Genomic DNA, 16,429 nt, shown 5'->3' with positions numbered 1-16,429 from the left:
TCATAATTATTTACAATTAATAAGTTGTCTCAATATTATAAAAAAAATTGATTTAATATAATATACATATTTTAAGAAAAATTAAACATAAATTAGAAATAACTTTTTCCAAATAATAAAATTCACAAATTTCCGATTTCCAGATTATAAATACAATTTATATGGTAAATATTAAATACAAATTCTCTCAATCATATATACAAAAAGTTTTCATAATCATTTGCAATTAATAAGCTATTCCAATTAATATCATAAAAAGAGATTAACGTAATATTAATATATGCAACACTTTTTCTTGCCATGTCAGTGGTTAAATTCGACTCTATATTAATATATTCAAAGATTTAGTTCACCCACTTTTAACTACATGAGAAACGCCATATTGTTTGCTCCGTTCAGAACTTTGTTTGGAACGAGGAGAGCTAGTGACGTCGTTGATGACGTAGGACTAACCCTGTCTATTGTGCAGCTCTAGTGTGACGTAAATTAACAACAACAACAATCTTGTACCATAGGGAATAAAGAGAATATTTATTTTCGTTAGTTCTTCTCCATTATGTGGGGAAACGAAAATTATAGAGCGTTTTATATTCGCATGATAAATCAGGGAAATACACTCTAAAATCATTAAGTTATTTCACTTGCTAAATGTAAAACTACATTGCCCCGCCCTGGGAATCTGCAACACTTTTTTTTAAATAACAGTCAATAAATAGGAGTGGCAGTAACAAAACGCCATCTATGATTACCAAGTCTCAGATCAATCTTCGAAGTGCTAGGCGGGTAGAAATGGATAGCAATAGACGTAAACAAATTCTAATTCGAAAAATATAACCGATTAAATGTGTTATGTTTTAATAATGTTAAAGTTTTCGTTTTTTTTTCTTCCTAAAATTATGTGAAGTGGATTCATAGAAAGTATTTATTTTTTTTAAAGATGATATTATTTTATTACGTTATCTTCTTTATATTGAAAGAAAGCTTGATTATCATTGGAAGGAGGTAAAAGAAGGAAACAAATTCTTTGTAAAAGTGGATAGGATTCATGTTGCATAAGTAATTAGGTACATTAATTATGCTTTTCTCTTCTAACATTTAAATACTATGCAGTTGGTTAAATCTCCCCCCCCGACAAAAAGTGTTTATTACTATCTCATTGATGGAAATCGAAAAATGTGTCATCACATGCCAATAAATAAAAAGTCATTAGTTACCATACTATAAAACGGTATTTCTTGGTTTGTAGGGTGTAAACTCTGGTTTCTTTTTTAATATTATTTTATTTAGTTTGATGCGATTAAAAAAATAAATTTATAAAAAAGTCGATGTTTGTCTAAATTTTTTGGCGATTTTTCGCTTGCGCCATGCAAACCAAAAGTTCCGATAAAAGGAGATATTTCCGTATCTTGACCTGTCGCGCCAACTGCAATCGCCAAGGTGCCCAATAGATTTTAAACTTGCAATTTTTTAAAATGAAACATGCAGATGTCTGCTCGGTTTGGCTAATACTTATACCTTTCGAGTTGGTCTCTTTCTGTGAAGTTTTTTTTTAGTTTCTTGCGGGCCGCTTTCCGGAAGTTACCAATATGCGGTGATTTTTCTGCCACAGATCATGATATGTAAATCTCATTGGATAAAACATAGACACATATTTTAACTTATACTTTCTAATTTTTCTTTGTTTTTACTGGCAATAATTATTTGCTGTATAAAATAATTGTGATTCTTTATTTCAAATCATTGTTTTAAATTCGTATAACGCAGAACTCAAGTAGGTTTCGTATCAATTTCTATACACAAAAATGATCGCAAACTTTTGATGACTTCTGGGCCGTGACTAACAAGAAATTATAACAATTATCCCAGAATGAGGCATATTCAAAGGGTTAAATTCATGTGCAAGTAAACCTCACATTTTCATAAAAATAATTTTGGCAAGTTTAAAACCTCTTTGACGCTATAACTGCTGTAGCTAGTGGGAACTGATACTGTTACATTTCCTTGTACTATTCCTTAATCTGTGTCAAGTAAATTCTTTTTAATAACAACGAAATATTACTTTTCAACTGTTGGTATCATATTTTAATAATTTTCAACTCATTATTAGCAATATTTAAATTTAACTCCTTATTTACCAAATTATTTGAAATTATCAAAACTGTGCAAAAAATTTTTTTTTCCAATTAAGTAATGTCAATTATACATTTTCACAAATATTTTTTTATTATTCAATATTTCCTATTTATTCTAAAAATTTTAAATATGTGACTTACTACACTAGTGCATTATAAAATGATAATTAAAGTTTAACGTGTCATAATTTGTTTTAGAACTAATTGAAAATGTTTATGAATTAATAAAATAATAAAAGTTGATCAAAATCGAAAGCAAAAAATTGTAAAATGTCATTGTGGAATAATAAAATAACATGCTCGATAAACATACCAAAGAGTCAATAGACAATGTTCGACATCAAATAATCGTGGGTTGTTGCCTAGTAATGATAAACGGAAAAACTGAGAGATAAGTTACAAAAGGGTATTTTGTTGTTTCATTTTAATGCTCTGTAAAAAATCTCATTAGAAGGACTTAAACTTATCAACACATAAAGAGTTGACTAATTTTTCTCTAAAAATTTTTTTTTCCTTCGGAATATAGACTACCAAGTATTGCCGCATTGAAAGCGAAAAACTTAATTTTATTTCTTTCTATATTAATAAGATAGTTAAAGTTAGATTATAAATCAGTTTTATTAAAAAAAGAGAACATTAAGAAAGTAATTGATAATTTAAATCAGGGTTGGGTTTTTGACAACAAAAAGAGGTTTTTGACATGACAAGGGTATAATACTGGTTTAAACCTTCAAAAATGTCAAAAACTAAAGTTTGCCAAAAAAATATATAAACTTCAAAACTACCAACAGTTGCCATGCATTATATTGAAATTTAATTATACTATAGGTAATCAGCAGGTTTTAAAATATTTTTTAATTAAAATTAAGGTAAAATAACAGATTTAAAATCTCAGAAATTTATATTCAAATGCATGTGCAGAAAAATTTTGCACAAAAATTTTTTAAATATTTATATTTTAAAAAAAAAAATTTTTTTTTTGATACTTAAGAAAATTAAAAGTTTATTACTATGCATTTTTGACATATAAGGAACATATAACTAATATTTATAAGGAACTTACAAGTTATGTTGTATAAATACAAACTTGATATAAGATACAAGTGTATAAAAAATTTTTTTTAATGTTATACCGAATATCTTTATTATCCAGTATGTTAATTTGAATTTAAAAGTAGTTATATTTGTGAATAATGATAAATATAATTCATATTGTTTATTATATTTATTTATAATTATTACACTTATCATTTTAAAACAATTTTTATCTCTTAATTTTTTTTTCTCCACTTGTATTAAGAATACAAATAATGCATATCTTGAAAGCAAGAAGTAATTATTCAACAGCTGAATATTTAGATATTCAACAAAACTATATAGTATTCAGCAAAATGAAATTCACAAGTATTTGGATAAACTAAATTTTCAGCATAGTAAATGAATAGGCTGAATATACTGTAAATCGACACTAACTACTCTGTGTATTTAACAGAAAGCACTTAAATTTGTATTGTCTTATGTTAAAAAGATTATTAAGAAGATTTAAAAGAATATTAAAAAGATTTTTCTTTAAAAGATGTCTAATGTACAAAACTGCTAATGTTTATCTTTAAAAATGTCTAATTTTTAGTATAATCTATACTATACACTAAATTTGGTTATAAATAAATTTCTTAATAATATCACTGCAGATTTTCAATAACACATGAAAATGAATACATAATATTACAAAAGATGTGAGCTTTCAAAAGTACAAGATTTTGGTTACTATTCAAAATATAAGTGTTTCTTCAAAATTTTAAATTTATTTTTTCTAGAACATATTTAGAAACACTATCCTTTATAAAAAATATATAAATTTTATGTATTAATTAAATTTCACATATGAATATAGGTTTTTGACATTTTCGACATTTTTGACAGTGAGGTTTTTGACGTGACGGTTTAAACCATGGTTAAAATTTTAAACATTTACAAACATATGAACACAGAAAACATGAAGAACAACATGCTTCCTAATCGGAGTTTCAATCAATTCTCATCTAAGCCAGAGTGTCGGTGTGTGTGAGATGAAGCGGGATAAACCTTGAGCACGTGATAATTAAGTGATTACGAGTTGAAATGAAGTGAAAAGACTAATGAATTAAATTGGAATAATGAATGAATTCCTAACACATTTATTAAATTTAAAGGGGAAAAAGAAATGTCATATTTAAGATAGATACGTATTCATCTGACAATGTTTTTCCCGAGAGAAATGAAAATTCCCCCTTGTGGCTCATTCTTTGTCTATCACACGTAGCAGGCAATTAGAAGGACTGAAAGAAGAGGGAAAATGTCTGTCGCGCTAATTTTTTCGACTGCGCTGTTAACGTTCTCCGCCTATTGGATGCGGATCGCTGGGTGAAATCATCTCTGGTCGAAGGGAGTGGCTGTGGCGCTGCTTTTCAATCTTAAAAACAAAATGATTTAGCTAAGAAATCTCAACTTGACAGGGGTTGATAAAAATAAAAGTGCCATGGAATTGGGGTTTGATTAAAGGGTCTAACAATCAAAATGAATAAAATACATTCATGAATATAATAATTATTAAATCATTGGCCATATTTCAACTTAATTATTATCAACAATTGACTATATTATTTACACATAACTATATATATAATATATATCTATAATATATGTATATTAATATATACATATAATATGTTAGAAAATGTATTTAGAGAATTCAAATGTGGTTAAGAGCTGTCTAGATGCTAGAAATTTATGATATGTTTATTTTCTATTAATCTCACCCTATCTTGATTATTTTGTTTATTTCTATCAACAATATATATATACATATAACTTCGTTGCTGAGTAAAAGGATAAAAACAGGTCTTAAGCAGGGAAAGAAAACATAAAATTTATTTAATAATTATTAGACAGAGAGCAGTTATCAAAAGTGATACAAAATCGTTGTGCTCCTCAATAAAGGTTGAAAATCTTGCAAAGTAAATCCGTAAAATGTTTCATTTTAGGGAATAAGGGTTAATTGTAATTGGTCTATTAAATAGGTCCAGGGAAATAGTCTTTCACACAAATTAGTTAAAAGGATAATTGCCAAAATGGTAATTAATGCATACTTGAACTAAAAATAGATTAAAAGACAGGATGTGAATATTAAAGTGTGAGACGGAGCATTTCATTTTGAATAATAAATTAGGAAAAAGATTTTCAAAAAAAGAATAACATAAAAAGATTAGTTGAAACTTTTAATGTTACACAGACATACACACACACATATATATATAACATATAAATTTTCCGATAAATAAATCTGGAATGATGAGGAATTAAATTTTAACAAATTATAGTTCCCAACTAATGTTGACATTTTAAAATGTGTTATAATAAGAGCAAAAAATACTGGGGATAATATGATAAGTAGTTTAGCGAAAGGATTAATTGATATTAGGAATGCATATGATTGTTGCCAGATCATCACACCTTATAATTGAAAGAAGAAGAAGAAAAATGTTAGAAATTGTATAAATAGTAATGACTAATGATAGACAAGAAGAAAAATGAATGGCAGATTCTTGATGGAAAACTTTTCAAAATAGTTTTTTTTTCCTTTCAATATAGAGTAGGAAAAATATCAAGGAAACTAATCACTGCACATTCAAGTGACTTAGTCTTTGTTAATCACCAATAAGCTAAAAAAAAAAAGGAAAAAATAAACAGATTTATTTAAAATAACTTGAAACATATCTTGGCACAGTGAAAATAATACCAAAAAAAGTTGCTTACCTTAAAGAAAGAATTTACACTTAAATCTATATAATTCCAACTAACTATGAAGAAATTGTGAAAGGTAAGCAAGTGATAGATAAATCTCATAAATAAAGCTACAATTGAGGTCATAAGAGCTATAGCGTGCAATACATTAGCCATAAGCAATGAGTTTTTAAAAAGATGACTTATTGATAGAAGTGCATGAGAATAGATGTACTTCAGAGTGAAGAGTAGAGGCAAATTTTCAACAGAACAGATAAAGACCAGTTCAAATATAGGATAAAATATGACTGAAGTTAAGAATGATTCAAACTGATATTGGATATTCTGTACAGAATGATGCATGCAAAAATGAACACCAACAAATATTTCCGGCAATGATAGATGTTTTAGACAATGTTTTCTTTTTAAAAAAACCAGCTATTTATGAGTTATTTAATCATTCTTAAAAAAATAATATAGCTGCTGTGGATAGAGATATGTAATTTATGTTATATTATTAGAATTTAAAAACAATAACTACAACATTTTGAATATCTAATGGTCGTGTAGGTAAGGAAAAAAATAAGAGAATGGAGTTAAAATATGAACAAGAAACAGAGTTTGGACAATTTTTATGATATTCAAATAAATTGGTGTTTGGTGTCATCTTTCTGTGACATAGCATTATTTTAAGTGGTCCAAATTTAAAATCTAAAAAATAAAACAATTTCTTCATAGCAATGATCCTCTTCGCTGGTGTGGAAAAAAAGATACGCCCGCAGCTTGATATGATGGGCAAGATTATCTACTCACCAGCATTTGTGAAATCCCACATCTTATTGAAAAAAATCATTTAGTGATTGACGAAATTATTAAAAAGTACTGCACACAAAGTTATATTCAGTTTCCTTATCTAATTTTGCAAAATATTTCACTTACATATGTTTATATATACATAACAGAGTCTGTTTAGGCACATTTAACTTGTACTATTTCTTAAGTATTTTTTTAACACTAGAAAGACAAACTTAGTATACACCTATATTGCCCAAAAAACAATCAAAACAACTGGATTGGGAAAGAATAATTAATGTGTAAAGAAATTTGTTTAAAATTCATTTTATATTATTTACAGTTATGTGACAAGTTATTAGTAAATATTAACTATATAAAAAATTATATATTGTGCAAAAAGTCACAAAATTCTAAGAAATAGTGTCATTATATACATCATTGTTTTTCTAATTGAAATTAAAAGACAGTCAAAATTACTTCCTTGGTCAATCTAGTGTTAAATATTCCAAAATTGAAATTGGTCTCTCGTCAGTGCAGATTGTAACAGGCGAGGATGCTAAAATTTTAAAAATTTATGGATATTCTAGAAGAATATATATAGGCCGAAACACTTTTTTAATGTCAGAATATATATATTTTTTATTCTTTTTATCAGGGATAGGTTTACAGAAAACTTTTTTTTCTTCTTTTAATTATGAAAAATTTGAGCATAATAAGGTACAAAAAATCTTTCTTAGGTTTTAGAATATTTGAATTTAGAGAAAAATCTACATATGTCTCTTTCCATTCTCCATAAATATGCCACTGAAAACTTATTCAGTTGGTGGTAAAGTTAAAATCTAAATTCTTTGTATGCAAATTGTATTTTTTCCTTGCTTAAACTTAACCATTGTATGATATCATACACTTTTATATCTGTATTGCAAATTCATATGTAGTTAAAATCAAAATCTTTATAAATTCAAGGAGTAATAAGAAAACATGAATTTTGAAACCACTTTGAACAATTTAAAATCCTCCAAAAAAGTCTGAAAAAAATTGTCTGCGATGTTGATAAAAAAATATTTCATGTTCTAAAATATGCTATACATTATACAAAAATTGCATATTATTATTATTTTTTTCAGGGCTGCCCTTCTAAGTTGGATACACTGCCCAGTGTTCAATAAGTGTATGTAATTAGAATAGCCATGGAAATGTTGTCTACCATCTTAAAATTACTTTCTACGGCCACTGTATAATATTGCAAATAGGCTTTTTAATTTAAAGGTTGGCTATAATAATATTACATAAAATTTTAATATAATGCTTACATGTTATTCATTCATTCATTTTATTGTATAACTTTGCTGAATTGTTAATAACTTCATTACTTCTCTTAATTATTGCTAACAACTTAAATTCAACTTTCATGGTTTTTTAATCTAATGTTTAGTAGTATTTGCTTTCATCAATAAAAAAAAACTAAACTAACTCATAAAAACTAAATCAATAAAAAAAGCATTAGTTTTGTAAATTTTTTATTACAGTTTATGTATATCTTCAATAAGGTTATTAATAAGTCTTCAATAAGGTTATTAAGCTGTACAAAAGTTGATAAAGGAATGCAGTTAGTATGAGCTTAGAAGACAGAGAGTCACTTAACATTCATGTTGATGGGAAACCTTATTCTTGTCGTGTATGTAATAAAAGTTTTTCTAAAAATAATAATCTAATTAGGCACAGTCACACTCATGCTGCTGAAAAACCATATTCTTGTAGTGTGTGTAATAAAAGTTTTTCGGATAAGAACTATCTAACTAAGCACAGTAGCACTCATACTGGTATAAAACCTTATTCCTGTAGTGTATGTAATAAAAGTTTTTCACGTAAGCAATATCTAACTTTACACTATCGCACTCATACTGGTGAAAAACGTTATTCTTGTAATGTATGTAATAAAAGTTTTTCATATAAGCAATGTCTAACTATGCACTATCGCATTCATACAGGGGAGAAACCTTATTCTTGTAGTGTATGTAATAAACGTTTTTCAAAATTAGGACATCTAACTCAACACAGTCGCAGTTATACTGGTGTAAAACCTTATTCTTGTAGTGTGTGTAATAGAAGTTTTTCAGATAAGAGCTATCTGACTAAGCACAGTAGCACTCATACTGGTGATAAACCTTATTCTTGTAGTAAATGTAATAAAAGTTTTTCACTTAAGCAATATCTAACTGTACACTATCGCACTCATACTGGTGAAAAACTTTATTCTTGTGGTGTGTGTAATAAAAAATTTTCACATAAGCAATATCTAGCTATTCACTATCGCATTCATACCGGGGAGAAACCTTATTCCTGTAGTGTATGTAATAAAAGTTTTTCAAGAACAGGACATTTAACTAGGCACAGTCGCATTCATACTGCTGAAAAACCGTATTCTTGCAATGTGTGTAATAGAAGTTTTTCAGAAAAGCACTGCCTAACTAAGCACAGTCGCACTCATGCTGGTGAAAAACTTAATTCTTGTAATGTATGAAATAAAGTTTTCAGACAAGCAATATCTAACTATACACTATCGTATCGTTCATCTAACTGAACACAATCTTGTTCATACGGAAAAGAAACAATATTTTTGTGTTGTATGTCATATTAGTTTTTCAAGATCAAAACATCTGACTAGCTTTCATGCTGGTGGAAACCTTTATTCTTTTAGTAAATGTAATCAAAGTTTTTGCAATATTAATATATAATTATATGTGATCACACTCATACTGGTGAGAAACCTTATTATTGTGGATTGTTTTAAAAAGTTTTTATTTTTTCCACGAAGGTTTTTGTTAACTGTCAATCAGGGTTGCAAAAAACCCACCTGCCCAATAAAACCCGCCCGAATTTTACTGGGTAAACCCACCCTAAAGTGGATTTTTCTAAGATTGATTTCTTTTTTTGTCCTCTGTTATATTAAAGAGCTATTCTATTGAAATATTTATGTAGTTTAGCCTAAAAAAAATTAACATATGGTGAAGAAACTGTGTTGGAGACTGGAGAGTCACTTTGCTGGCTAGATTTAACTGTATGGTCATTGATTAGTCAGTGCCATTGATTCGCTTTCTATGCAAATAAAAAATTTTCCTCAAATATTTTTTATGATTAAAATCTAAATAAAAAGAAATTCTGTATTAAAATAAGTTTCAAATGTGTGATGTATATGAGTACATATAACATTTTGCATCATGATGTCAGAAGAAACTTTTTTCATACTTTCACATCAATTTATTTGTATTAATTATCTATATGAAGTCAATTTATAAAATTAAACTTAATTATTAATATTAAAATAAGATACTTATACCTGCCCTCTCTTTCGAAAAAACCCCCATAAAAACATGAAAAGCCCAATAAAACCCACCCAGGTTGGGTTTTTCTACAAAAACCCGGGTTTTTTGCAACCCTGCTGTCAATAGTTTTGTTTTTACTGCCAAGTAACTTTACTCTTGTAATGGATGAAATAAAAGTTTTTTACATTAGATAGTGATATAGTCTGTTGTTTTTATTGTGCTAGGAAGTATTTTTGCAGTTTATGTAAAAGGTAGGAAAACTAAATAATGTAATTAAACTGTTAAAAACAGTGATTAGTCCAAATACCGAATATTCGGCTTCCAACAAACTCACAGTAATTAAACACACAAAAAAAGAAATATTAAAGCGTATGAATATGCATATACTGTGTATTATGTAATTTTTTAAGATTTGGAACAACACTGATAATCTATATGCTGCCAAATTATATTGATGATATCTTGCAAGATTTAGTGCATTATATTATTAAATATGTATCTGCTTTTGGGATTTGTTCAATATATTATAAATATCACACCAATTTGGCATCGTAGCCGCTCGCCGTTTTTTTTTTTTTTTTTTNTCTTTCTTTTTTTTTTTTTTTTTTTTAAGTCTACAACAATTGAAATTTTGTTGTTGATCTATAGCTTGAGCGTGCTTGTATCACCAATGAAAATAAAATTCAATTTGAGCCCTTAGTATTTTATTCACTTGTTATCAAACGAACCAGCATGGATATCAATTCAATTAGTAACAAACAGTAATTGAGATTGCTATGTATAATGTCGAGTTACAAAGCTTTGAATTCGGATGTGCAAGTTTTATAACTTTTAAATTGAATTTTAACAGAAATAAATTCAAAACTTGGAATTGTTGAAATTATTGGGATTTCAATTGAAACATTACTGAGAATAAATAAAATACTATATATAGGTTAAAATATCGTGTATGCAATTAAATATTTCCTTACATTTTATATTAGACAATTACTGACTTCAGTTGTTTTAATTATTGGTTCCAAACTTTTGAATTTTTCTGTCTGGAATTTTTCTTTCAAATGAATTATGAATTGAACATGTCGATCAGTATTAGAAGTACTTTGTTCGTTTATAAATCTATTGAAGACTTCTTTATGTTCTGCAGGAAGAAGTTGCATACTTGAAATTTTCTACGCAAAATGCATTCACATTCCCATAAGCTTGGTTGGTAGGGCACTGGGCCAATGTCCAAGAGGTCATGGGTTCGATCCCTGCCTGCCAAAGACTCCGAGTGTAGTGACTGATGCACGTTAAATATGTCGGGGTCACCAAGTTCCCATTTTAAAAAAATCAAAACCTCTGGCGGTACTGATCCAGGAGCTACCTTGTCTTTTGGATTGGGATCAAAATTACAAGGATACGGAGGTGAACATTGGTAGTCGTAAACCCAGAATTGGGTCGGCTGTTCAGCAGCGGTTATTAAAGAAATTACATCCTTAAATAGAGTGACCCTTAATATACTAATTAAAGCAGATAATATTTTAAGTTACGAAATCAATCACAAAAACACTCTTTCTCTGTATAAACATACCTTTTTTCGACCAATTTGGATTTCTGAACTTTAAATTATAGCGGGTAGCCGCAATTTTACTTTTTGAGCATTTCGCCATATATAGCGACCTTAAGGTGGTCCTAAAGCCGTATACCTGTAATGTTAAAAACCGCCGAACAGTTACACAGATTAAATAGCGTACTAAGGGTCTCGAAATTTTTCACGACATTTAAGAATCTTGTTAGTCAGAACCTAAAATGTTTATTTTTGGAAAATTAGGTTGTGAATTATTTTTAAAAGCATATAAAAGTTTTGTTACATTTGATTTTGTAGTTCTGGTTCTGGAAATTAGATGGCGCTACAAGGCTATGAGAAATGTGAATTTACCGCTAGTGAGGACAATTTGCGAAAAAAAGCACAAAATACTTATTTATATTCTCATTAATTGCAAATTCTTTTTGTTTTAGGTATTAATACAGATTGTTAGCTTTATTCCAATAGCAGTTTTAAAACATTTTATTCAGTATTTAATTTGTTTAACTGTTCGGGAGAAAAGTCACTAATTAATAATTTTTCCAGCATCGAAAATCAGAATATTTTGTTTTTTCAGTTGTTTACGAACGCGCTTGAAAGAGAGTTATTCAGGATTTAGCGACTAGCATCAGCAATTTTAATGTTTACATTGATATCACGTAGCTTCCATTCATGTTGTTTCTTTACATTTAAATTCGAAATAAACTTGAAAGCTGAACCAAAGAAAAATCGTTGAAAATCTAGATGCAAAGGTGTTAAAGCATCGTATTTCTTATGTTAAAACTTTAGAGACATAAGAATAATTTAATCTACATACTCTGATGACATTTCTGGCAAATGTCTCAAAATAAAATTATCTGCTAGTTAGTTTTACTAATATTTATACGCTACTAAAATATTTCTATCAAAATCGTTATATTTTCTAAGCGAATAAGAGCTCAATATTTTTTTGTTTTCTCAAGAATCGGAAGTTTAAAAAAATTGTATTTAATGTGAATACGTTCACAAAAAATCAATTTCAATCTTGCATTATTTGGAAATTATTATTATCAAATAAAATAGATGATCCTGTTAATTAATGATCTATTATTAATAATTTTTAAAAAAATATATATATAACGATTAAAGTGTTAAATTCACTTTTTGTGTATTAAGTGTTGATGGCACTTAGGACATAACTGGAATTTCTCAAAAGAATTTTAAAATTTGCAAGCATTTTTTTTTCAAAAGCATCAACTAGAGTTTTGAGTACGGATAATTTAAATAAAAAATATAGCTTTACTTTTGAGTATTTTAATTATTCAAAAAGCAGTATTGTGATGGCACATTTCGCAATTTCAGAGAACTAAAATTTACAAATTTTATAAATATGATCTTTCTTCTGAAAATAGCATGTTGAACTTTTGCAATTTATTTTAACTGCAACTAATTTTAACTAGAACCTGGTTACAGTGGTTTCACTCTTTTTATTTATTCGTTAATTTTATAACAAAATTTAAAGTTTATTATAATAAAGAGTTGTTACCTTATGCATACACATACATTTATTAATTTTTTGCCCATTTAAATTTTATTATATATAAATTATATTATATAGATGAATATTAGAAAAAATTTAAGAAATTTTGCATTAATAAAAAAAATTTAATTTATGATTATCATAACGAAAACAATCAAACTACAGTACGCCATGCTCCTGCATACATTCCTACTGCACCCTATTAAAAGAAATTTTCTACATAAACAAGGTATACACACTTCCTTTGAAATAATGGCACTGAGTACACACTGTGTGATTTTTGTGCCTCCAGCCCTTGGTTTTTCAAATTAACCATGTTTATGATTATAAAAAATTATTTGAAAGTATTAAAAATTTTTAAATGTAATATAGAAGATTTTTGTATAAGTATATCCTTCAAAATAAGTGACATTAAAGCAGTAGCATTTAATTGAATATATTAAAAATTTATGATTATTCTGTTTGCGCTTTTGAAATTCGAATAATACTTTTATTTTCGTCCAACTAAGATTATTAAAACCCTTTTATATAAGATAGGTTAAATTTAATTATGTCAAATTATAATTTGAATACCTTCAGTTTGAAAGCCTTTGTTTTTTATTAATATCAATTAATATTAAAACATGCAGTCTATAAATGTTGATTATTGCTTCAATTTTAAAATATCAGTTTTTAAAAGAAACACAATTGTCTAATAATGACTGATGTTTTATAGTTTTGCTAAATGGTAGAATAGAATTGTATTACCAGTGCTTTTGCAGATGACTTTTTTACCTTTTTTTTCATTCCATCTGATTAAGAAAATGTTTAAAAAAAGTTTATCTATTTTCGATAGTTTCGATTATATAACTTCAGTTTTATTCAGGATTGGCATGATTCTTTTTTTTCTTGAGACATTCATTTGAGAAAAAAAAATTTTTTAATGCAGAATTTATCCCTATATTCACAGTGTTGTTAAGTTTTTTTAAATTTTGATTTTATCAATATTAAAAGTCGTATCTAAAATAACAAAAAGGAAAGAAATGTATCTAAATTATTTGATGTTTAAAATTGACTGATAAATGTAAAAAGATACTAGTATTTGTAAATAAAAGCTCCATGAAACCGTCAAATTGTACCATATATAAATAATAATGTAAAATAATTTGTTGTTTAATAACCATTATACATATTTAGTGTTGTTTATCTGATAGCAAAAACTTTAAAAATTCTGCAGCAGTTCGATCAAAGCCTAAGAGGTTTAAATTAACACTCTTTGCATTAGAATTCTGCAAATATTCTTTACTGCTTTTTTCAAAATAATTTTATATAGTGATATAGTTGAATAAAATGACCAATCTAAATTCTTTTTCAGTCTTCCTGTTTTTATATAATTTAAAATTTTACTTCCTTTGGCAATTTTTTTGCATTTTTATTTAAAAAAAAAACTTTATTCTTTTAAATGTAACAAAAGTTTTAAATGTAACCAGTAATTAAGAAATGCAGTCCAAAAATATAGTTGAATTTTTTTTTTTTTTTTTTTTTTTTNTTTTTTTTTTTTTTGTATTAGCTCAATTGACCATCAGAAACATTTTATTAAAATTATTTGTCATGGTAGATTGTTTTCACCTCTTATTCAAAATATTTACCTTATTTTTACCCAAAATGATGAGTTAAATTAAAATGTTTTCCTTAAATTAAAGGAATTGAGACCAAAAATATATGTTATATGATTATGAAAATTATATTTCTAATCTCATTTCTTAGGATGTACTTTTTATGTCTTGATCAAAGTTGTAACAATTGAACTGAAATTGTTGAAATTTNCTAATTACATTTTTTTTTTTTGGGGGGGGGGGGAATGATTATTTCTTAGCTTTGATGGATTCCCTCTCCATGAAATCTTCACTATTTTAGGAAACTTGTCTCTATATTTTTACCTTAGGTTATGCAATTTGGAACTAAAATTATAAATTTTATTTTGGTGTGTTTAATAACAGACTTCAATCACAAAATTTATTAAAAACATGTGGTGTAACTACCAATATGATTATTAAGCATCAATTCACTACACACAACCATGAACTTAATGCAACTCTCATGGCTAAAGCTCAAAACCTGGTGACCTTAATCCAGCTCTCCTGGTCTTTCACAAATACAGAGGGGATGAATTATGGCGTAACTACCACTACTATTTTTTAACATCAATTCACTTATATATAATACATGATAACTTGATTCAATTTCTAGATACCTTTTGATAGATGAAGGTTGGCATTGTCTAATGGCTTGTTCACTGCAAAGTCTCTCTTTTCTTTTCTTTATTTATGGGGTACTCAAACCCAGTAAAATTTTAGGATATGGTACAACTCTAATTCAAACATTCGTTACATCAGTAATAATCTTTTATTCCAGCTCAACATCGAAAATAAAAGTGGACCTCAAATTTATATTAATATAGTAATTATTAAGATAAGTTTTGATTTTGATACTTTTTATACAATCCAAAAAGAGTTTTATTTTATTTTTTTTAAGTAAAGAAAAATTGGTACTTTAAAAAAAAATTAAGACACGAAACAAACATATTGTTTTATTGATTTTCCGAATAATTTATTCCGTATTCGACGACATTTGCTGATCACCTAATTATTTATTTGGTTCGCATAATTGTGAGTAGTGACTTGTTGCGAAATGAATCGTTTAAAATAAATTGAAGTTTAAAAAAAAAAGAGAAGATTTGTTAGTTTCACAAACTGATAATTTTTTCATATTTTAATATCTTTAATTTAATATTTTTTTAAGTTACTTTAATAGTGATGCTTTCTGTATTTATCTTTTAAATAATAAGTATAAAAAACGAAATATTCGTAATATTGAATAATGGAATATGCTGTTACAAGAAATAATAAGCAGCTTTCGTTAAAAATATGAAATAATATAGTAATGCATTAGCTTAATGTTTTAAAACATTTCTAATTTACTTGCCAATCTCCTAACAAAAAAAGAAAGAAACAGACTGGACATCATTTACCAATGCCGGATTTACGTATAAGCTGTAGCTTGGGGCCCCGACATGACAAGGGCCCTCAGAAGCCCAATATGCTTCTTTTCTGCATTATCGGACATAATAAATATAAATAAATGACTGAATAAAACAAAAAACTTCATTGTCATTTGAATGAAACATATCATCTTTCAAGCAATTTAAGTATTAATAAATTATTTATAAATAAATTTTTTAGTTTAAAAGATAAAAAAGTTTTTTTTTTACCCCTTCATTCGATCATCAGACTATTTAATATCTGTTTCTAAGGATCAGAATTTTCCTTTTATTTTACTTTAAAAGTGTACA

General features: G+C 27.1%; 3 protein-coding genes across 3 annotated transcripts in view; all 3 read left to right on the top strand.

Annotated features, from left to right (window-relative positions):
• LOC122269433 (zinc finger protein 271) overlaps nt 1-16,429 on the top strand; it is a 249,420-nt gene that overhangs the window by 5,113 nt on the left and 227,878 nt on the right. The window lies entirely within an intron of this gene.
• Nucleotides 1-16,429, top strand: part of LOC107436172 (endothelial zinc finger protein induced by tumor necrosis factor alpha) — a 251,571-nt gene that overhangs the window by 87,484 nt on the left and 147,658 nt on the right. The window lies entirely within an intron of this gene.
• Nucleotides 786-10,204, top strand: LOC107446738 (zinc finger protein 271). Its single transcript, XM_043056414.2, has 2 exons — nt 786-1,064; nt 7,817-10,204. Exon 2 carries the CDS (start codon nt 8,305-8,307, stop codon nt 9,211-9,213), a length of 909 nt encoding a protein of 302 aa, XP_042912348.1. The 5' UTR covers nt 786-1,064; nt 7,817-8,304; the 3' UTR covers nt 9,214-10,204.

Source organism: Parasteatoda tepidariorum, chromosome 9 (genome assembly GCF_043381705.1).
Source record: "Parasteatoda tepidariorum isolate YZ-2023 chromosome 9, CAS_Ptep_4.0, whole genome shotgun sequence".
In the NCBI taxonomy this organism is placed as follows: domain Eukaryota; kingdom Metazoa; phylum Arthropoda; class Arachnida; order Araneae; family Theridiidae; genus Parasteatoda; species Parasteatoda tepidariorum.
This window is presented reverse-complemented; position numbering and strand designations above follow the sequence as displayed.